This window comes from Coregonus lavaretus, assembly GCF_964263955.1.
Source record: "Coregonus lavaretus genome assembly, chromosome: 26".
Classification (NCBI taxonomy): domain Eukaryota; kingdom Metazoa; phylum Chordata; class Actinopteri; order Salmoniformes; family Salmonidae; genus Coregonus; species Coregonus lavaretus.
In genome coordinates, this window is record NC_140013.1 from 43815804 (window position 1) to 43840302 (window position 24499).

The following is a 24499-nucleotide window of genomic DNA, read 5'->3' on the forward strand; positions in this document are numbered from 1 at the left end:
CGTGCACAAAGCGAGGTCCATACAGAAATGGTTTGTCAAGATCGGTATGGAAGAACTGGACTGGCCTGCACAGAGCCCTGACCTCAACCCCATCGAACACCTTTGGGATGAATTGGGAACACCGACTGCGAGCCAGGCCTAATCGCCCAACATCAGTGCCTGACCTCACTAATGCTCTTGTGGCTGAATGGAAGAAAGTCCCCCGAAGCAATGTTCCAACATCTAGTGGAAAGCCTTCCCAGAAGAGTGGATACTAATGCCCATGATTTTGGAAGGAGATGTTTGACAAGCAGGTGTCCACATACTTTTGGTCATGTAGTGCATCTCAAGTATCTAGTGCCCCTGGACCCACGCACAGACATCGGTAACATTCATGTGTGTGTGTGTGTGTGTGTGTGTGTGTGTGAGTGTGTGTGTGTGTGTGAGAGAGTGTGTGTGTGTGTGTGTGTGTGTGTGTGTGTGTGTGTGTGTGTGTGTGTGTGTGTGTGTGAGAGTGTGTGTGTGTGTGTGTGTGAGTGAGTGAGTGAGTGAGTGAGTGAGTGAGTGAGTGAGTGAGTGAGTGAGTGAGTGAGTGAGTGAGTGAGTGAGTGAGTGAGTGAGTGAGTGTGTGTGTGTGTGTGTGTGTGTGTGTGTGTGTGTGTGTGTGTGTGTGAGTGCTCAGAGGGGACAGTCTGCCATCTAAAAAGGGCCTCTGTCTGTTTGCTCAGTCTTGTGATGCTGAAGCAGGTCCAGGCAGTAGCAGCTACAGGGCTAACGTTACGCTAAAGGGCTAACGTTACGCTACAGGGCTAACGTTACGCTAAAGGGATAACGTTACGCTACAGGGCTAACGTTACGCTAAAGGGCTAACGTTACGCTAAAGGGCTAACGTTACGCTAAAGGGCTAACGTTACACTACAGGGCTAACGTTACGCTAAAGGGCTAACGTTACACTACAGGGCTAACGTTACGCTAAAGGGCTAACGTTACACTACAGGGCTAACGTTACGCTAAAGGGCTAACGTTACGCTAAAGGGCTAACGTTACACTACAGGGCTAACGTTACACTACAGGGCTAACGTTACGCTAAAGGGCTAACGTTACACTACAGGGCTAACGTTACACTAAAGGGCTAACGTTACACTACAGGGCTAACGTTACACTAAAGGGCTAACGTTACACTACAGGGCTAACGTTACACTAAAGGGCTAACGTTACGCTAAAGGGCTAACATTACACTACAGGGCTAACGTTACACTACAGGGCTAACGTTACACTACAGGGCTAACGTTACACTAAAGGGCTAACGTTACACTACAGGGATAACGTTACACTACAGGGCTAACGTTACGCTAAAGGGCTAACGTTACACTACAGGGCTAACGTTACACTACAGGGCTAACGTTACGCTAAAGGGCTAACGTTACACTACAGGGCTAACGTTACACTAAAGGGCTAACGTTACACTACAGGGCTAACGTTACACTACAGGGCTAACGTTACACTAAAGGGCTAACGTTGCACTAAAGGGCTAACGTTACACTACAGGGATAACGTTACACTACAGGGCTAACGTTACGCTAAAGGGCTAACGTTACACTAAAGGGCTAACGTTACACTAAAGGGCTAACGTTACACTACAGGGATAACGTTACACTACAGGGCTAACGTTACGCTAAAGGGCTAACGTTACACTACAGGGCTAACGTTACACTACAGGGCTAACGTTACGCTAAAGGGCTAACGTTACACTACAGGGCTAACGTTACACTAAAGGGCTAACATTACACTAAAGGGCTAACGTTACATTACAGGGCTAACGTTGCACTAAAAGGCTAACGTTACACTACAGGGCTAACGTTACACTACAGGGCTAACGTTACACTAAAGGGCTAACGTTACACTACAGGGCTAACGTTACACTACAGGGCTAACGTTACACTACAGGGCTAACGTTACACTAAAGGGCTAACGTTACACTACAGGGATAACGTTACACTACAGGACCTTTTTCACCTCCACAGCAACACATCCACAGCCAGAGAGAAGAGACGTAGCGGTTAGCTTTTTTAATTGAAACAACTCATTGATATAGGCTACAAATGTAATGGAGATATGTACTGTAAGCTTTAGAATACATATGGGTAGTTTGCATGATTTAAATGTTCATTAATACGAACGTATGTGCTTCTCCAGATATACAGTGCATTCGGAAAGTACTCAGACCCCTTGAATTTTTCCACATTTAGTTACGTTACAGCCTTATTCTAAATTCTCTTCAATCTACACACAATACCCCATAACGACAAAGCGAAAACAGGTTTTTATAAATTTTTGCAAATGTATTAAAAATAAAAACTGAAATATCTTATTTACATAAGTATTCACACCCTTTGCTATGAGACTCAAAATTGAGCTCAGGTGCATCCTGTTTCCATTGATCAGAGATGTTTCTACAACTTGATTGGAGTCCATATGTGGTAAATTCAATTGATTGGACATGATTTGGAAAGGCACACACCTGTCTATAAAAGGTCCCACAGTTGACAGTGCATGTCAGAGCAAAAAACAAAGCCATGAGGTCGAAGGAATTGTCCGTAGCGCTCCGAGACAGGATTGTGTCGAGGCACAGATCTGGTGAAAGGTACCAAAAAAATTCTGCAGCATTGAAGGTCCCCAAGAACACAGTGGCTTCCATCATTCTTAAATGGAAGAAGTTTGGAACCACCAAGACTCTTCCTAGAGCTGGCCGCCCGGCCAAACTGAGCAATCGGGGGAGTAGGGCCTTGTCCAGGGAGTTGACCAAGAACCCGATGGTCACTCTGACAGAGCTCCAGAGTTCCTCTGTGGAGATGGGAGAACCTTCCAGAAGGACAATCATCTCTGTAGCACTCCACCAATTAGGCCTTTATGGTAGTGGCCAGACGGAAGCCACTCCTCAGTAAAAGGCACATAACAGCCCGCTTGGAGTTTGCCAAAAGGCACCTAAAGGACTCTCAGACCATGAGAAACAAGATTCGGTTTTGGCCTGAATGCCGAGCGTCACGTCTGGAGGAAACTTGGCACCATCCCTATGGTGAAGCATGGTGGTGGCAGCATCATGCTGTGGGGATGTTTTTCAGCGGCAGGGACTGGGAGACTAGTCAGGGTCGAGGGAAAGATGAAAGGAGCAAAATACAGAGAGATCCTTGATGAAAACCTGCTCCAGAGCGCTCAGGACCTCCGACTGGGGCACAAAGCCAAGACAACGCAGGAGTGGCTTCGGGACAAGTCTCTGAATGTCCTTGTGTGGCCCAGCCAGAGCCCGGAATTGAATCCGATCTAACATCTCTGGAGAGACCTGAAAATAGCTGTGCAGCAACGCTCCCCATCCAACCTGACAGAGCTTGAGAGGATCTGCAGAGAAGAATGGAAAAAACTCCCCAAATACAGGTGTGCCAAGCTTGTAGCGTCATACCCGAGAAGACTCGAGGCTGTAATCGCTGCCAAAGGTGCTTCAACAAAGTACTGAGTAAAGGGTCTGAATACTTATGTAAATGTCATATTTTAATTTTTCTATTTTTAATAAATTAGCAAACATTTCTACAACACTGTTTTTCCTTTGTCATTATGGGGTATTGTGTGTAGATTGATGAGGAAAAAAACGATTTAATCAATTTTGGAATAAGGCTGTAACGTAACAAAATGTGGAAAAAGTCAATGTGGAAAAAGTCAAGGGTTCTGAATACTTTCCCGAAGCCACTGTAGTCCAACATTTGAGATAAGGATGGTAAACAACAGATATGAGATTTTCACCATGCGTCACATCAGAACCAGACTCTCTGTGTGGCCTAGATTAGTGGTTCTCAGCCCTCTCGTCTGAGACCCCCAGACGTTTCACCATGTTGTTGTAGCCCTGAACTACCACACCGGACTCACTAGTCAAGGGCTTGATGATCAGTTGACAAGCTGAATCAGGCGTGCTAGCTTTGGAATATAATAAATACATGGAAGAGCTGAGGGGTTCCCGAGGAGAGGCTTGAAAACCACTGGCCTAGATGACCGACAAAGCCTACCTGTGGACTGCTACAGGTCTCCCTGTCCCTCAGCTGTGTGTCCTGCAGCAGGTTGAGGAAGACCCTGTCCATCTCCCTGTCCCTCAGCTGTGTGTCCTGCAGCTCGTCCCTCTCCCTGTCCCTGTCCCTCAGCTGTGTGTCCTGCAGCTGGTCCCTGTCCCTGTCCCTGTCCCTCAGCTGTGTGTCCTGCAGCTGGTCCCTGTCCCTCAGCTGTGCGTCCTGCAGCTGGTTGGGGAAAAGTAGCCTGTTCTTAAAGCTGCTGAGGGTCCTGTCCTGCATCAGTTTGCTGTAGGCCTCCACGGCAGAAAGGGTCCTCTGGTGGAGCGACGGGCTGGGTGTCGGGGGAGGCTTAGGGGATGAAGTGCAGCTCCTGTTTTTAAACCAGAGGATTGACCAGAGAAACATGCTGATGGAGATATGTAGTTGGTATAATAACGTTAATTCATATAAATGTCTGTAAACTATAGTGTTGTTAAGCTTATTCCAGATCAGTTTGTGCTCTTGCCAACTCCATTGCTGCCATTGTCAAGCCATAACATGACAATGAGTGACAAGGAGTCTGTGGTATTATAGCACAAACAGACAGGGACTCAGGCTAGAAGATCACACATACAGGGGGAAAAAAGTTTTTAGTCAGCCACCAATTGTGCAAGTTCTCCCACTTATAAAGATGAGAGAGGCCTGTAATTTTCATCATAGGTACACGTCAACTATGACAGACAGAATGAGAAAAAAATTCCAGAAAATCACATTGTAGGATTTTTAATGAATTTATTTGCAAATTATGGTGGAAAATAAGTATTTGGTCACCTACAAACAAGCAAGATTTCTGGCTCTCACAGACCTGTAACTTCTTCTTTAAGAGGCTCCTCTGTCCTCCACTTGTTACCTGTATTAATGGCACCCGTTTGAACTTGTTATCAGTATAAAAGACACCTGTCCACAACCTCAAACAGTCACACTCCAAACTCCACTATGGCCAAGACCAAAGAGCTGTCAAAGTACACCAGAAACAAAATTGTAGACCTGCACCAGGCTGGGAAGACTGAATCTGCAATAGGTAAGCAGCTTGGTTTGAAGAAATCAACTGTGGGAGCAATTATTAGGAAATGGAAGACATACAAGACCACTGATAATCTCCCTCGATCTGGGGCTCCACGCAAGATCTCACCCCGTGGGGTCAAAATGATCACAAGAACGGTGAGCAAAAATCCCAGAACCACACGGGGGGATCTAGTGAATGACCTGCAGAGAGCTGGGACCAAAGTAACAAAGCCTACCATCAGTAACACACTACGCCGCCAGGGACTCAAATCCTGCAGTGCCAGGCGTGTCCCCCTGCTTAAGCCAGTACATGTCCAGGCCCGTCTGAAGTTTGCTAGAGTGCATTTGGATGATCCAGAAGAGGATTGGGAGAATGTCATATGGTCAGATGAAACCAAAATATAACTTTTTGGTAAAAACTCAACTCGTTGTGTTTGGAGGACAAAGAATGCTGAGTTGCATCCAAAGAACACCATACCTACTGTGAAGCATGGGGGTGGAAACATCATGCTTTGGGGCTGTTTTTCTGCAAAGGGACCAGGACGACTGATCCGTGTAAAGGAAAGAATGAATGGGGCCATGTATCGTGAGATTTTGAGTGAAAACCTCCTTCCATCAGCAAGGGCATTGAAGATGAAACGTGGCTGGGTCTTTCAGCATGACAATGATCCCAAACACACCGCCCGGGCAACGAAGGAGTGGCTTCGTAAGAAGCATTTCAAGGTCCTGGAGTGGCCTAGCCAGTCTCCAGATCTCAACCCCATAGAAAATCTTTGGAGGGAGTTGAAAGTCTGTGTTGCCCAGCGACAGTCCCAAAACTTCACTGCTCTAGAGGAGATCTGCATGGAGGAATGGGCCAAAATACCAGCAACAGTGTGTGAAAACCTTGTGAAGACTTACAGAAAACGTTTGACCTGTGTCATTGCCAACAAAGGGTATATCACAATTGAGAAACTTTTGTTATTGACCAAATACTTATTTTCCACCATAATTTGCAAATAAATTCATTAAAAATCCTACAATGTGATTTTCTGGATTTTTATTTCTAATTTTGTCTGTCATAGTTGACGTGTACCTATGATGAAAATTACAGGCCTCTCTCATCTTTTTAAGTGGGAGAACTTGCACAATTGGTGGCTGACTAAATACTTTTTTTCCCCACATATAAAAAGCCTGGAGAAATATGCAGATGGTGACATGCAGTTGGTGTAATAACGTTAATAAATAAGCCATTAAATGTTTATAAAGCCTTTATAATCGTTTATGTGTTCATAGGGTAATGGTTATACATGTTTATATATGCTGGAATATTCATTTCTTACTACATTTACATTTACATTTACGTCATTTAGCAGACGCTCTTATCCAGAGCGACTTAGAAATTGGTGCATTCACCTTATAGCCAGTGGGACAACCACTTTACAATATGTATTTTTTTACATTTTTTTGGGGGGGGGGGGTGGGGTAAGGGGGGGTAGAAGGATTACTTTATCCTATCCCAGGTATTCCTTAAAGAGGTGGGGTTTCAAGTACACTACTAGTACACATAGTAGTTGTAAACAGTGTATGAATGCTATTATAGCAGCCATTCTGACCTGTTGGGTGTGGAAGATTGTCTGGTATAGGAACTCAAGGTCAAGGTGCCTTGTATGTGATTCAGCGCCTCCTCGATATTAAGGGTGCTCGTCCTGAAAGCTGCAATACAACCAAGATAAATGTCTGTTAAAGTAACTTGTTGGTATAATTACAGTGCATTCGGAAAGTATTCAGACCCCTTGACCTTTTCCACATTTTGTTACAGCCTTATTCTAAAACGGATTCAAACTAAAATAAATCATCAACAACACCCCACAATGATGAATGGCGCCGGAGCAGATGTCTGCCGTTTTACAGCCCTCTAACCAATTGTACTATTGTGCGTGTTTTTCCGCGTTATTTGTAATTTATTCTGTACATAATGTTTCTGCCACCGCCTCTTATGACCAAAAAGAGCTTCTGGATATCAGGACAGCGATTACTCACCTCGTATTGGACAAATATGTTTTCTTCAACGAACCGGACGCGAAGGATATCCTACAGACACCCGACAAGGCCCAAATCCCCGTCATTCGCAGGAGAAAGAGACAGAGATATTGTGGACGTAGGTCGGGGTGCCTTGTAAGGATCCGACGGCGAGCGAGTAAGCTGCCTCTTCCATCAATCCTATTAGCCAATCTTCAATCATTGGAAAACAAAATGGACGACCTAAGATCACGGTTATCCTACCAACAGGACATTAAAAACTGTAATATCTTATGTTTCACCGAGTCGTGGCTGAACGACGACATGGACAACATACAGCTGACGGGATATACGCTACATCGGCAGGATAGAACGGCTGACGGCCTTTACACGGTAAGACAAGGGGTGGCGCTCTGTGTATATTTGTAAACAACAGCTGGTGCACAAAATCTAATACTAGGGAAGTCTCAAGGTTTTGCTCGCCTGAGGTAGAGTATCTCATGATAAGCTGTAGACCACACTATTTACCAAGAGAGTTTTCATCTATATTTTTCGTAGCTGTCTATTTACCACCACAAACCAATGCTGGCATTAAGACCGCACTCACCGAGCTGTATAAGGCCATAGGTAAACAGGAAAATGCTCATCCAGAGGCAGCGCTCCTAGTGGCCGGAGACTTTAATGCAGGGAAACTTAAATCCGTTCTACCTAATTTCTACCAGCATGTTAAATGTGCAACCAGAGGAAAAAAAAACTCTAGACCACCTTTACTCCACACACAGAGACGCATACAAAGCTCTCCCTCGCCCTCCATTTGGCAAATCTGACCATAACTCTATCCTCCTGATTCCTGCTTATAAGCTAAAACTAAAGCAGGAAGCACCAGTGACTCGGTTAATAAAAAAGTGGTCAGATGACGCAGATGCTAAGCTACAGGACTGTTTTGCTAGCACAGAATGGAACATGTTCCGGGATTCTTCCGATGGCATTGAGAAGTACACCACATCAGTCACTGGCTTCATCAATAAGTGCATCGATGATGTCGTCCCCACAGTGACTGTGCGTACATACCCCAACCAGGAGCCATGGATTACAGGCAACATCCGCACTGAGCTAAAGGGTAGAGCTGCCGCTTTCAAGGAGCGGGACTCTAACCCGGACACTTATAAGAAATCCCGCTATGCCCTCTGACGAACCATCAAACAGGCAAAGAGTCAATACCGGACTAAGATTGAATCGTACTACACCGGCTCTGACACTCGTCGGATGTGGCAGGGCTTGAAAACTATTACAGACTACAAAGGGAAGCACAGCCGCAAGCTTCCCAGTGACTTGAGCCTACCAGACGAGCTAAATCACTTCTATGCTCGCTTCGAGGCAAGCAACACTGAAGCATGCATGAGAGCCCCAGCTGTTCCGGATGACTATGTGATCACGCTCTCCGTAGCCGATGTGAGTAAGACTTTTAAGCAGGTCAACATTCACAAGGCCGCAGGGCCAGACGGATTACCAGGACGTGTACTCCGAGCATGTGCTGACCAACTGGCAAGTGTCTTCACTGACATTTTCAACATGTGCCTGACTGAGTCTATAATACCAACATGTTTCAAGCAGACCACCAAAGTCCCTGTGCACAAGGACACTAAGATAACCTGCCTAAATGACTACCGACCCATAGCACTCACGTCTGTAGCCATGTGGTCCTCTGTAGCTCAGCTGGTAGAGCACGGCGCTTGTAACGCCAGGGTAGTGGGTTCGATCTCCGGGACCACCCATACGTAAAAATGTATGCACACATGACTTTATGTCGCTTTGGATAAAAGCGTCTGCTAAATGGCATATTATTATTATTATGAAGTGCTGGTCATGAAAGGCTGGTCATGGCTCACATCAACACCATTATCCCAGAAACCCTAGGCCTAGACCCACGTCAATTTGCATACCGCCCCAACAGATCCACAGATTATGCAATCTCTATTGCACTCCACACTGCCCTTTCCCACCTGGACAAGAGGAACACCTACGTGAAAATGCTATTCATTGACTACAGCTCAGCGTTCAACACCATAGTGCCCTCAAAGCTCATCACTAAGCTAAGCATCCTGGGACTAAACACCTCCCTCTACAACTGGATCCTGGACTTCCTGACGGGCCGCCCACAGGTGGTAAGGGTAGGTAACAACACATCTGCCACGCTGATCCTCAACACGGGGGCTCCTCAGGGGTACGTGCTCAGTCCCTCCTGTACTCCCTGTTCACCCATGACTGCATGGCCAGGCACGACTCCAACACCATCATTAAGTTTGCTGACGACACAACAGTGGTAGGCCTGATCACCGACAACGATGAGACAGCCTATAGGGAGGAGGTCAGAGACCTGGCCGTGTGGTGCCAGGACAACAACCTCTCCTCAACGTGATCAAGACAAAGGAGATGATTGTGGAAAAAAGAGGACTGTAGTGTCCACATCACCAACAAACTATCATTGTCCAAACACACCAAGTCAGTCGTGAAGAGGGCACGACAAAGCCTATTCCCCCTCAGGAGACTGAAAAGATTTGGCATGGGTCCTCAGATCTTCAAAAAGTTATACAGCTGCACCATCGAGAGCATCCTGACTGGTTGCATCACAGCCTGGTATGGCAACTGCTCGGCCTCAGACCGCAAGGCACTACAGACGGTAGTGCATACGGCCCAGTACATCACTGGGGCCAAGCTTCCTGCCAGCCAGGACCTCTATACCAGGCGGTGTCATAGAAAGGCCCTCAAAATTGTCAAAGACTCCAGCCACCCTAGTCATAGACTGTTCTCTCTGCTACCGCACGGCAAGCGGTACCGGAGCGCCAAGTCTAGGTCCAAAATACTTCTCAACAGCTTCTACCCCCTTAACCATAAGACTCCTGAACAGCTAATCATGGCTACCCGGACTATTTGCACTGCCCCCCCACCCCCCTCTATTACTCTGCTGCTACTCTGTTTATTTTCTATGCATAGTCACTTTAACTCTACCCACATGTACATATTACCTCAACTACCTCAACTAGCCGGTGCCCCCCGCACATTGACTCTGCACCGGTACCCCCCTGTATATACCCTCCCTACTGTTATTTCCCATTGACTCTGCACCGGTACCCCCCTGTATATAGCCTCCCTACTGTTATTTCACATTGACTCTGTACCGGTACCCCCTGTATATAGCCTCCCTACTGTTATTTCCCATTGACTCTGTACCGGTACCCCCTGTATATAGCCTCCCTACTGTTATTTCCCATTGACTCTGTACCAGTACCCCCCTGTATATAGCCTCCCTACTGTTATTTCACATTGACTCTGTCCCGGTACCCCCTGTATATAGCCTCCCTACTGTTATTTCACATTGACTCTGCACCGGTACCCCCCTGTATATAGCCTCCCTACTGTTATTTCCCATTGACTCTGTACCGGTACCCCCCTGTATATAGCCTCCCTACTGTTATTTCCCATTGACTCTGTCCCGGTACCCCCCTGTATATAGCCTCCCTACTGTTATTTCCCATTGACTCTGTCCCGGTACCCCCTGTATATAGCCTCCCTACTGTTATTTCCCATTGACTCTGTACCGGTACCCCCCTGTATATAGCCTCCCTACTGTTATTTCCCATTGACTCTGTCCCGGTACCCCCTGTATATAGCCTCCCTACTGTTATTTCCCATTGACTCTGTACCGGTACCCCCCTGTATATAGCCTCCCTACTGTTATTTCCCATTGACTCTGTCCCGGTACCCCCTGTATATAGCCTCCCTACTGTTATTTCCCATTGACTCTGTCCCGGTACCCCCCTGTATATAGCCTCCCTACTGTTATTTCCCATTGACTCTGTCCCGGTACCTCCTGTATATAGCCTCCCTACTGTTATTTCCCATTGACTCTGTCCCGGTACCCCCCTGTGTATATAGCCTCCCTACTGTTATTTCCCATTGACTCTATACCGGTACCCCCTGTATATAGCCTCCCTACTGTTATTTCCCATTGACTCTGTACCGGTACCCCCTGTATATAGCCTCCCTACTGTTATTTCCCATTGACTCTGTACCGGTACCCCCTGTATATAGCCTCCCTACTGTTATTTCCCATTGACTCTGTCCCGGTACCCCCTGTATATAGCCTCCCTACTGTTATTTCCCATTGACTCTGTACCGGTACCCCCTGTATATAGCCTCCCTACTGTTATTTCCCATTGACTCTGTCCCGGTACCCCCCTGTATATAGCCTCCCTACTGTTATTTCCCATTGACTCTGCACCGGTACCCCCCTGTATATAGCCTCCCTACTGTTATTTCCCATTGACTCTGCACTGGTACCCCCTGTATATAGCCTCCCTACTGTTATTTCCCATTGACTCTGTACCGGTACCCACTGTATATAGCCTCCCTACTGTTATTTCCCATTGACTCTGTACCGGTACCCCCCTGTGTATATAGCCTCCCTACTGTTATTTCCCATTGACTCTGTACCGGTACCCCCCTGTGTATAGCCTCCCTACTGTTATTTCCCATTGACTCTGTACTGGTACCCCCTGTATATAGCCTCCCCACTGTTATTTCCCATTGACTCTATACCGGTACCCCCTGTATATAGCCTCCCTACTGTTATTTCCCATTGACTCTGTACCGGTACCCCCTGTATATAGCCTCCCTACTGTTATTTCCCATTGACTCTGTACCGGTACCCCCTGTATATAGCCTCCCTACTGTTATTTCCCATTGACTCTGTCCCGGTACCCCCTGTATATAGCCTCCCTACTGTTATTTCCCATTGACTCTGTACCGGTACCCCCTGTATATAGCCTCCCTACTGTTATTTCCCATTGACTCTGTCCCGGTACCCCCCTGTATATAGCCTCCCTACTGTTATTTCCCATTGACTCTGCACCGGTACCCCCCTGTATATAGCCTCCCTACTGTTATTTCCCATTGACTCTGCACTGGTACCCCCTGTATATAGCCTCCCTACTGTTATTTCCCATTGACTCTGTACCGGTACCCCCTGTATATAGCCTCCCTACTGTTATTTCCCATTGACTCTGTACTGGTACCCCCTGTATATAGCCTCCCTACTGTTATTTCCCATTGACTCTGTACCGGTACCCCCCTGTGTATATAGCCTCCCTACTGTTATTTCCCATTGACTCTGTACCGGTACCCCCCTGTGTATAGCCTCCCTACTGTTATTTCCCATTGACTCTGTCCCGGTACCCCCCTGTATATAGCCTCCCTACTGTTATTTCCTATAGCCTCTGTACCGGTACCCCCTGTATATAGCCTCCCTACTGTTATTTCCCATTGACTCTGTCCCGGTACCCCCTGTATATAGCCTCCCTACTGTTATTTCCCATTGACTCTGTCCTGGTACCCCCCTGTATATAGCCTTCCTACTGTTATTTCCCATTGACTCGGTACCGGTACCCCCCTGTATATAGCCTCCCTACTGTTATTTCCCATTGACTCTGTCCCGGTACCCCCTGTATATAGCCTCCCTACTGTTATTACACATTTACTCTGTACCGGTACCCCCCTGTATATAGCTTCCCTACTGTTATTTCCCATTGACTCTGTCCCGGTACCCCCTGTATATAGCCTCCCTACTGTTATTTCCCATTGACTCTGTACCAGTACCCCCCTGTATATAGCCTCCCTACTGTTATTTCCCATTGACTCTGTCCCGGTACCCCCTGTATATAGCCTCCCTACTGTTATTTCCCATTTACTCTGTACCGGTACCCCCCTGTGTATAGCCTCCCTACTGTTATTTCCCATTGACTCTGTACCGGTACCCCCTGTATATAGCCTCCCTACTGTTATTTCCCATTGACTCTGTCCCGGTACCCCCCTGTATATAGCCTCCCTACTGTTATTTCCCATTGACTCTGTACCGGTACCCCCCTGTATATAGCCTCCCTACTGTTATTTCCCATTGACTCTGCACCGGTACCCCCCTGTATATAGCCTCCCTACTGTTATTTCCCATTGACTCTGTACCGGTACCCCCTGTATATAGCCTCCCTACTGTTATTTCCCATTGACTCTGTACCGGTACCCCCTGTATATAGCCTCCCTACTGTTATTTCCCATTGACTCTGTACCGGTACCCCCTGTATATAGCCTCCCTACTGTTATTTCCCATTGACTCTGTACCGGTACCCCCTGTATATAGCCTCCCTACTGTTATTTCCCATTGACTCTGTACCGGTACCCCCCTGTATATAGCCTCCCTACTGTTATTTCCCATTGACTCTGTACCGGTACCCCCTGTATATAGCCTCCCTACTGTTATTTCCCATTGACTCTGTCCCGGTACCCCCCTGTATATAGCCTCCCTACTGTTATTTCCCATTGACTCTGTACTGGTACCCCCCTGTGTATATAGCCTCCCTACTGTTATTTCCCATTGACTCTGTACCGGTACCCCCTTGTGTATAGCCTCCCTACTGTTATTTCCCATTGACTCTGTCCCGGTACCCCCTGTATATAGCCTCCCTACTGTTATTTCCCATTGACTCTGTCCCGGTACCCCCCTGTATATAGCCTCCCTACTGTTATTTCCCATTGACTCTGTCCCGGTACCCCCCTGTATATAGCCTCCCTACTGTTATTTCCCATTGACTCTGTACCGGTACCCCCCTGTATATAGCCTCCCTACTGTTATTTCCCATTGACTCTGTCCCGGTACCCCCCTGTATATAGCCTCCCTACTGTTATTTCCCATTGACTCTGTACCGGTACCCCCCTGTGTATATAGCCTCCCTACTGTTATTTCCCATTGACTCTGTACCGGTACCCCCTTGTGTATAGCCTCCCTACTGTTATTTCCCATTGACTCTGTCCCGGTACCCCCTGTATATAGCCTCCCTACTGTTATTTCCCATTGACTCTGTCCCGGTACCCCCCTGTATATAGCCTCCCTACTGTTATTTCCCATTGACTCTGTCCCGGTACCCCCCTGTATATAGCCTCCCTACTGTTATTTCCCATTGACTCTGTACCGGTACCCCGCTGTATATAGCCTCCCTACTGTTATTTCCCATTGACTCTGTACCGGTACCCCCTGTATATAGCCTCCCTACTGTTATTTCCCATTGACTCTGTCCCGGTACCCCCCTGTGTATATAGCCTCCCTACTGTTATTTCCCATTGACTCTGTACCGGTACCCCCTGAATATAGCCTCCCTACTGTTATTTCCCATTGACTCTGTACTGGTACCCCCTGTATATAGCCTCCCTACTGTTATTTCCCATTGACTCTGTACCGGTACCCCCTGTATATAGCCTCCCTACTGTTATTTCCCATTGACTCTGTCCCGGTACCCCCCTGTATATAGCCTCCCTACTGTTATTTCCCATTGACTCTGTACCGGTACCCCCCTGTGTATATAGCCTCCCTACTGTTATTTCCCATTGACTCTGTACCGGTACCCCCTTGTGTATAGCCTCCCTACTGTTATTTCCCATTGACTCTGTCCCGGTACCCCCTGTATATAGCCTCCCTACTGTTATTTCCCATTGACTCTGTCCCGGTACCCCCCTGTATATAGCCTCCCTACTGTTATTTCCCATTGACTCTGTACCGGTACCCCCTTGTGTATAGCCTCCCTACTGTTATTTCCCATTGACTCTGTACCGGTACCCCCTGTATATAGCCTCCCTACTGTTATTTCCCATTGACTCTGTACCGGTACCCCCTGTATATAGCCTCCCTACTGTTATTTCCCATTGACTCTGCACCGGTACCCCCCTGTATATAGCCTGTATATTGACTCTGTCCCGGTACCCCCTGTATATAGCTTCCCTACTGTTATTTCCCATTGACTCTGTACCGGTACCCCCCTGTATATAGCCTCCCTACTGTTATTTCCCATTGACTCTGTCCCGGTACCCCCTGTATATAGCCTCCCTACTGTAATTTCCCATTGACTCTGTACCGGTACCCCCTGTATATAGCCTCCCTACTGTTATTTCCCATTGACTCTGTCCCGGTACCCCCCTGTATATAGCCTCCCTACTGTTATTTCCCATTGACTCTGTACCGGTACCCCCTGTATATAGCCTCCCTACTGTTATTTCCCATTGACTCTGTACCGGTACCCCCCTGTATATAGCCTGTATATTGACTCTGTCCCGGTACCCCCTGTATATAGCTTCCCTACTGTTATTTCCCATTGACTCTGTACCGGTACCCCCCTGTATATAGCCTCCCTACTGTTATTTCCCATTGACTCTGTCCCGGTACCCCCTGTATATAGCCTCCCTACTGTTATTTCCCATTGACTCTGTACCAGTACCCCCTTGTATATAGCCTCCCTACTGTTATTTCCCATTGACTCTGTACCGGTACCCCCTGTATATAGCCTCCCTACTGTTATTTCCCATTGACTCTGTACCGGTACCCCCTGTATATAGCCTCCCTACTGTTATTTCCCATTGACTCTGTACCGGTACCCCCTTGTATATAGCCTCCCTACTGTTATTTCCCATTGACTCTGTACCGGTACCCCCTGTATATAAAACATAATAATAATATGCCATTTAGCAGACGCTTTTATCCAAAGCGACTTACAGTCATGCGTGCATACATTTTTTTTTGTGTATGGGTGGTCCCGGGGATCGAACCCACTACCTTGGCGTTACAAGCGCCGTGCTCTACCAGCCTCCCTACTGTTATTTCCCATTGACTCTGTACTGGTACCCCCCTGTATATAGCCTCCCTACTGTTATTTCCCATTGACTCTGTACTGGTACCCCCTGTATATAGCCTCCCTACTGTTATTTCCCATTGACTCTGTACTGGTACCCCCCTGTATATAGCCTCCCTACTGTTATTTTCCATTGACTCTGTACTGGTACCCCCTGTATATAGCCTCCCTACTGTTATTTCCCATTGACTCTGTACTGGTACCCCCTGTATATAGCCTCCCTACTGTTATTTCCCATTGACTCTGTACTGGTACCCCCTGTATATAGCCTCCCTACTGTTATTTCCCATTGACTCTGTACTGGTACCCCCTGTATATAGCCTCCCTACTGTTATTTCCCATTGACTCTGTACTGGTACCCCCCTGTATATAGCCTCCCTACTGTTATTTCCCATTGACTCTGTACCGGTACCCCCTGTATACAGCCTCCCTACTGTTATTTCCCATTGACTCTGTACTGGTACCCCCTGTATATATAGCCTCCCTACTGTTATTTCCCATTGACTCTGTACCAGTACCCCCCTGTATATAGCCTGTATATAGCCTCTGTACCAGTACCCCCCTGTATATAGCCTCCCTACTGTTATTTCCCATTGACTCTGTACCGGTACCCCCTGTATATAGCCTCCCTACTGTTATTTCCCATTGACTCTGTACTGGTACCCCCTGTATATAGCCTCCCTACTGTTATTTCCCATTGACTCTGTACTGGTACCCCCTGTATATAGCCTCCCTACTGTTATTTCCCATTGACTCTGTACTGGTACCCCCTGTATATAGCCTCCCTACTGTTATTTCCCATTGACTCTGTACTGGTACCCCCTGTATATAGCCTCCCTACTGTTATTTCCCATTGACTCTGTACTGGTACCCCCCTGTATATAGCCTCCCTACTGTTATTTCCCATTGACTCTGTACCGGTACCCCCTGTATACAGCCTCCCTACTGTTATTTCCCATTGACTCTGTACTGGTACCCCCTGTATATATAGCCTCCCTACTGTTATTTCCCATTGACTCTGTACCAGTACCCCCCTGTATATAGCCTGTATATAGCCTCTGTACCAGTACCCCCCTGTATATAGCCTCCCTACTGTTATTTCCCATTGACTCTGTACCGGTACCCCCTGTATATAGCCTCCCTACTGTTATTTCCCATTGACTCTGTACTGGTACCCCCCTGTATATAGCCTCCCTACTGTTATTTCCCATTGACTCTGTACTGGTACCCTCTGTATATAGCCTCCCTACTGTTATTTCCCATTGACTCTGTACTGGTACCCCCCTGTATATAGCCTCCCTACTGTTATTTTCCATTGACTCTGTACTGGTACCCCCTGTATATAGCCTCCCTACTGTTATTTCCCATTGACTCTGTACTGGTACCCCCTGTATATAGCCTCCCTACTGTTATTTCCCATTGACTCTGTACTGGTACCCCCTGTATATAGCCTCCCTACTGTTATTTCCCATTGACTCTGTACTGGTACCCCCTGTATATAGCCTCCCTACTGTTATTTCCCATTGACTCTGTACTGGTACCCCCCTGTATATAGCCTCCCTACTGTTATTTCCCATTGATTCTGTACCGGTACCCCCTGTATATAGCCTCCCTACTGTTATTTCCCATTGACTCTGTACTGGTACCCCCTGTATATATAGCCTCCCTACTGTTATTTCCCATTGACTCTGTACCAGTACCCCCTGTATATAGCCTCCCTACTGTTATTTCCCATTGACTCTGTACCGGTACCCCCTGTATATAGCCTCCCTACTGTTATTTCCCATTGACTCTGTACTGGTACCCCCCTGTATATAGCCTCCCTACTGTTATTTCCCATTGACTCTGTACTGGTACCCCCTGTATATAGCCTCCCTACTGTTATTTCCCATTGACTCTGTACCAGTACCCCCCTGTATATAGCCTCCCTACTGTTATTTCCCATTGACTCTGTACCGGTACCCCCTGTATATAGCCTCCCTACTGTTATATCCCATTGACTCTGTACCGGTACCCCCTGTATATAGCCTCCCTACTGTTATTTCCCATTGACTCTGTACTGGTACCCCCTGTATATAGCCTCCCTACTGTTATTTCCCATTGACTCTGTACTGGTACCCCCTGTATATAGCCTCCCTACTGTTATTTCCCATTGACTCTGTACTGGTACCCCCTGTATATAGCCTCCCTACTGTTATTTCCCATTGACTCTGTACTGGTACCCCCCTGTATATAGCCTCCCTACTGTTATTTCCCATTGACTCTGTACCGGTACCCCCTGTATATAGCCTCCCTACTGTTATTTCCCATTGACTCTGTACTGGTACCCCCTGTATATATAGCCTCCCTACTGTTATTTCCCATTGACTCTGTACCAGTACCCCCCTGTATATAGCCTCCCTACTGTTATTTCCCATTGACTCTGTACTGGTACCCCCCTGTATATAGCCTCCCTACTGTTATTTCCCATTGACTCTGTACCGGTACCCCCTGTATATAGCCTCCCTACTGTTATTTCCCATTGACTCTGTACTGGTACCCCCTGTATATATAGCCTCCCTACTGTTATTTCCCATTGACTCTGTACCAGTACCCCCCTGTATATAGCCTGTATATAGCCTCTGTACCAGTACCCCCCTGTATATAGCCTCCCTACTGTTACTTTATTTTACTGCTGCTCTTTAGTTATCTGCTTTTCTCTTTTTTTACTTAACACTTTAAAAATATATATGCATTGTTTGTTAAGGGCTTGTAAGTAAGCATTTCATTGTAATGTCTACACCTGCTGTATTCGGCGCATGTGGCAAATAAAATTTGATTTGATTTGACAAAGCAAAAACAGGTTTTTAGAAATGTTCTCAAATGTATACAAAATTAAAAACTGAAATATCACATTTACATAAGTATTCAGACCCTTTCCTCAGTACTTTGTTGAAGCACCTTTGGCAGCGATTACAGCCTTGAGTCTTCTTGGGTATGGGGATTTCTCGCATTCTTCTCTACAGATCCTCTCAAGCTCTGTCAGGTTGGATGGGGAGCATCGCTGCACAGCTATTTTCATGTCTCTCCAGAGATGTTCGATCTGGTTCAAGTCCGGCTCTGGCTGGGCCACTCAAGGACATTCTGAGACTTGTCCCGAAGCCACTTCTGCGTTGTCTTGGCTGTATGCTTAGGGTCGTTGTCCTGATGGAAGGTGAACCTTTGCCCCAGCCTGAGGTCCTGAGCGCTCTGGAGCAGGTCATCAAGGATCTCTCTGTACTTTGCTCCGTTCATCTTTCCCTCGATCCTGACTAGTCTCCCAGTCCCTGCCGCTGAAAAACATCCCCACAGCATGATGCTGCCACCACCATGCTTCACCGTAGGGATGGTGCCAGGTTAACCAACACCTCCCTGACCAAGGCCCTTCTCCCCCGATTGCTCAGTTTGGCCGGGTGGCCAGCTCTAGGAAGAGTCTTGGTGGTTCCAAACTTCTTCCATTTAAGAATGATGGAAGCCACTGTGTTCTTGGGGACCTTCAATGCTGCAGACATATTTTGGTATCCTTCCCCAGATCAGTGCCTCGACACAATCCTGTCTCTGAGCTCTACGGACAATTCCTTCAACCTCATAGCTTGGTTTTTGCTCTGACATGCACTGTCAACTGTGGGACCGTATATAGACAGGTGTGTGCCTTTCCAAATCATGTCCAATCAATTGAATTTACTACAGGTGGACTCCAATCAAGTTCTAGAAACATCTCAAGGATGATCAATGGAAACAGGATGCACCTGAGCTCAATTTCGAGTCTCATAGCAAAGGGTCTGAATACTTATGTAAATAAGGTATTTCTGTTTTTAATTTTTAATACATAAGCAAACATTTTTAAAACCTGTTTTCGCTTTGTCATCAGGGGTATTGATGAGGAAAACATTTTATTTAATCCATTTTAGAATAAGGCTGTAACGTAACAAAATGTGGAAAAAGTCAAGGGGTCTGAATACTTTCCGAATGCACTGTAGCGTGTGACTTATTCTATTCAGATATTTTCTCAAGTATGCACTACAGTTACAAACCACAAAGATTAAAGTGGAGACCAGTAATTGTGTTTTTCTGTGTGAAAAACAGCTGTGGGTTGTGAGACTGACATTGTCTGCGTCTCTGTGAGGGGGGCAGGTGTGCCCTCTGGAAGCGTTCGGTAGCATCCTGGACTCTCTGTTTACGTTGTTGTAGGATGTTGTCCCTCAGCCTCTGTTCCTGGACGTCCCACTGCTTCCTCCTCTCCTCCAGAACCCTGCATGGAGAACACAGAGAATCCATTACAGACTGGTCCCAGATCTGTTTAACCAACTCCTCTCCTCCAGAACCCTGCATGGAGAACACAGAGAATACATTACAGACTGGTCCCAGATCTGTTTAACCAACTCCTCTCCTCCAGAACCCTGCATGGGGAACACAGAGAATCCATTACAGACTGGTCCCAGATCTGTTTAATCAACCCTTCTCTTATTATCATAGTCATAACGAGAATATATAGACTGGTCCCAGATCTGTACTTTAGCCAACTCCTCTGACTAGCATTAGCAAATAGGATTTAACCTGGTCCCAGTTCCATCAAGATTGATTATAGTGATCTTTTTAAGCCCCACAGGAAACTGAGTCCATTCCTTTAAGGTCCATTCTCAGCAGTCATTAAATAGTTAAAGGAACCACTCCTGTGACAACTGGTTGGTTTAGAGATGGAAAAGGAGAAGAACATATCAGGCTTCTCACAACAGACACTTTTATCTAAAGCGACTGACAGTCATGTGTGGATGCATATGTGTGGGTGGCCCCAGCGAGAATCGAACCCACAACCTTTGGCGTTGCGAGCGCCATGCTCTACCGACTGAGCCACACAGGATCACAACAAAAGTGGTCACATGGGCACCTTGGTTTATGGCAACAAAAAAAAACAATATGATGATTTCTCCCAGGAAGACTTCGCTTGGCTAGTCTGTAAATGTTCCTTCTATAGAAGTCAAAGAACGAATGAAGTAGGTTAATGTTCATTAATCTCTCTCTCACACACACACACACGCACACGCACACACGCACGCGGAGTGACTCTATAACACCTCATCAGGTAGTGTTGTCCTTAGAAACCCTGACGCTGACTCAATCCTCCTCCTGTCCTGTCAGTGGTTTCTGGAGCTCTCCACATTTAGCCTGGAAGGGTAGAAGTCAGGGATTTGTACGGTGTGCATGTGTGTTGTCATGTTGTCACTGTACCTCCCCTCTGGCCCTGTGGTTGACACTCCCAGCGTCACCACTCCAGTAGTCTAGCCAGACCTTACAGCGTCACCACTCCAGTAGTCTAGCCAGACCTTACAGCGTCACCACTCCAGTAGTCTATACAGACCTTACAGCGTCACCACTCCAGTAGTCTAGCCAGACCTTACAGCGTCACCACTCCAGTAGTCTAGCCAGACCTTACAGCGTCACCACCCCAGTAGTCTATACAGACCTTACAGCGTCACCACTCCAGTAGTCTATACAGACCTTACAGTGTCACCACTCCAGTAGTCTATACAGACCTTACAGCGTCACCACTCCAGTAGTCTAGCCAGACCTTACAGCGTCACCACCCCAGTAGTCTATACAGACCTTACAGCGTCACCACTCCAGTAGTCTAGCCAGACCTTACAGCGTCACCACTCCAGTAGTCTAGCCAGACCTTACAGTGTCACCACTCCAGTAGTCTAGCCAGACCTTACAGCGTCACCACTCCAGTAGTCTAGCCAGACCTTACAGCGTCACCACTCCAGTAGTCTAGCCAGACCTTACAGCGTCACCACTCCAGTAGTCTAGCCAGACCTTACAGCGTCACCACTCCAGTAGTCTAGCCAGACCTTACAGCGTCACCACTCTAGCCAGACCTTACAGCGTCACCACTCCAGTAGTCTAGCCAGACCTTACAGTGTCACCACTCCAGTAGTCTAGCCAGACCTTACAGCGTCACCACTCCAGTAGTCTAGCCAGACCTTACAGCGTCACCACTCCAGTAGTCTAGCCAGACCTTACAGCGTCACCACTCCAGTAGTCTAGCCAGACCTTACAGCGTCACCACTCCAGTAGTCTAGCCAGACCTTACAGCGTCACCACTCCAGTAGTCTAGCCAGACCTTACAGCGTCACCACTCTAGCCAGACCTTACAGCGTCACCACTCCAGTAGTCTAGCCAGACCTTACAGCGTCACCACTCCAGTAGTCTAGCCAGACCTTACAGTGTCACCACCCCAGTAGTCTAGCCAGACCTTACAGTGTCACCACTCCAGTAGTCTAGCCAGACCTTACAGCGTCACCACTCCAGTAGTCTAGCCAGACCTTACAGCGTCACCACTCCAGTAGTCTAGCCAGACCTTACAGCGTCACCACTCCAGTAGTCTAAGCCAGACCTTACAGCGTCACCACTCCAGTAGTCTAGCCAGACCTTACAGCGTCACCACTCCAGTAGTCTAAGCCAGACCTTACAGCGTCACCACTCCAGTAGTCTAGCCAGACCTTACAGCGTCACCACTCTAGCCAGACCTTACAGCGTCACCACTCCAGTAGTCTATACAGACCTTACAGCGTCACCACTCCAGTAGTCTAGCCAGACCTTACAGCGTCACCACTCCAGTAGTCTAGCCAGACCTTACAGCGTCACCACTCCAGTAGTCTAGCCAGACCTTACAGCGTCACCACTCCAGTAGTCTAGCCAGACCTTACAGCGTCACCACTCCAGTAGTCTAGCCAGACCTTACAGCGTCACCACTCTAGCCAGACCTTACAGCGTCACCACTCCAGTAGTCTATACAGACCTTACAGCGTCACCACTCCAGTAGTCTAGCCAGACCTTACAGCGTCACCACTCCAGTAGTCTAGCCAGACCTTACAGCGTCACCACTCCAGTAGTCTAGCCAGACCTTACAGCGTCACCACTCCAGTAGTCTAGCCAGACCTTACAGCGTCACCACTCCAGTAGTCTAGCCAGACCAGCCCTGACCTGCAGTTGGCTCATTACCAGGAGGTCTATTTCAAGACAGGATAAAATCCTGCTGACAACGACGACAGCACATTGTTGAATAACTGGATCTGTCCTCCTCTAGTTAGCTTTACCCAAAAAGAACAACATTTACACCATTATATAGATCCATTAGTAGTGCACTAAATAGGGCAGAAACATTAGTTGTACTTGGACAGAGAGATGGACTGGAGGCATACGCTAGTAGAAGGAGGGTGCTAATTAGGTGGTCCAAGCCAAGGGACACTTTAGAACATGGGACATCTACCTCATTACCTTGTTGGCTTTTAGTTAGACTATGCTTTGAGATATGGCCTACGGTTGTTAAGTTATAGCCTGGTCTCAGATCAGTTTGTGCTGTCTTGTCAACTCATATGGTCATTGTCATGCCACGTGACAATGACCATAGAGGCTATGATTTAAGCTTAAAAAAACGTAGGTATAGAAACTTACTTCCGTCTTCGGTTGGTCTCCAGGGAGAAGCAGCGAGCCCGGGCCCTGCATGACTTCTGCTCCTCCACCAGGACATGTCGGTCATCTTCAGACACCCCGTCGGCTCCTATCCTGCTGGTTCTGACATCAGGCCCGGTTAAGGTGTTTATGCTGATTGTGTCATTATAGGTACAACTCATACAATAGAACTAAGATGTACATGCCTACTTTCATATGCAAAAAAATGCACCCGCCCTACTTTTTGGCATGCAACAACAGCGGCACCTATTCCAACTCCTCTTCTGTTAAGCCTAGCTTCAGCTTAAACGCAATGTTTTATGTAGGCTAGGCCTAGTTGCAGAACAAAAATGTCAAAGTAGAATATTTATAGTCAGAATCATGTGAATTAATTCCAACCCAATTAGGCCTATTTAGCTAGTGTACAAAGAAAAAACATGAACACAGTATCAATCTACCTGTCTGCCTGGCAGTCTGTCTGTCCAAAAATATAACCATTAGGATCTAAACTAGCCATCTAGCTAGCTTATTTGCTGTAGGTAACGGTTACAAAACACACTACCTAAGGTTACGTTTCCCACTGATCTAACGTTAGCTAAGCTAGGCTATATTAGCAACGCCAATGTTGTGCAAGGTATACGAGTAGAAGAAGTTGTCCTTCAGAGCTTGCATTTTAGGAAGCTGCCGACAAGCTTACCAATAACACCCACAGTCTTCATCCGACAAGTTCAGGATTTGACTCCGACAAAAAACAGACAGAGATTCTAGCTAACAGTGACCCAGCTATCTTAACGTTAAGGTCCCAGTCACTGCTTTCCCGTTCATTTCGCCGCATGCAATATCGAATCCGAATGGCAACTTCTTCAGTTATCCCCCCACCAGGAAACAAGGATCCACAGCTGAGCTTTTAATTAAGCAAGTCAATAAAGCAAGTTAGCGTTTTTGTAGCTGAATGTATTTCTACAGCTGAGTCTGAGTCTGTGTACAACAGCCCACGCCACGTTGGCAACCGAGGACGCGCTTCCTTGACAACGGAAAGGAATATAAAAGGTTGGGGTTTCTGCGCACATACAGGAGCTGGCCAGCAGGCGGCGCCTCTTTTACAGTGTTCAACTGTAGTCAGGCTACTTAATAATAATAATAATAATAATAATAATAATAATAATAATAATAATAATAATAATAATAATAATGTTATAATAATAATAATATAATAATAAT

The 24499-nt window shown here is 46.9% G+C and overlaps 1 protein-coding gene across 1 annotated transcript in view; it reads right to left on the reverse strand.

Annotated features, from left to right (window-relative positions):
• The window catches only part of LOC311102053 (centrosomal protein of 126 kDa-like), a gene marked incomplete at both ends in the record, with an annotated part of 40578 nt that extends 16628 nt beyond the window's left edge, over positions 1-23950 (reverse strand). The window contains 5 exons of the mRNA XM_084143271.1: positions 4035-4404; positions 6674-6773; positions 19933-20078; positions 23282-23395; positions 23919-23950. Coding sequence (XP_083999397.1) covers positions 4035-4404; positions 6674-6773; positions 19933-20078; positions 23282-23395; positions 23919-23950 — 762 coding nt within the window. The remainder of the gene's footprint in view (positions 1-4034; positions 4405-6673; positions 6774-19932; positions 20079-23281; positions 23396-23918) is intronic.
• Positions 23951-24499: the final 549 nt, after the last annotated feature.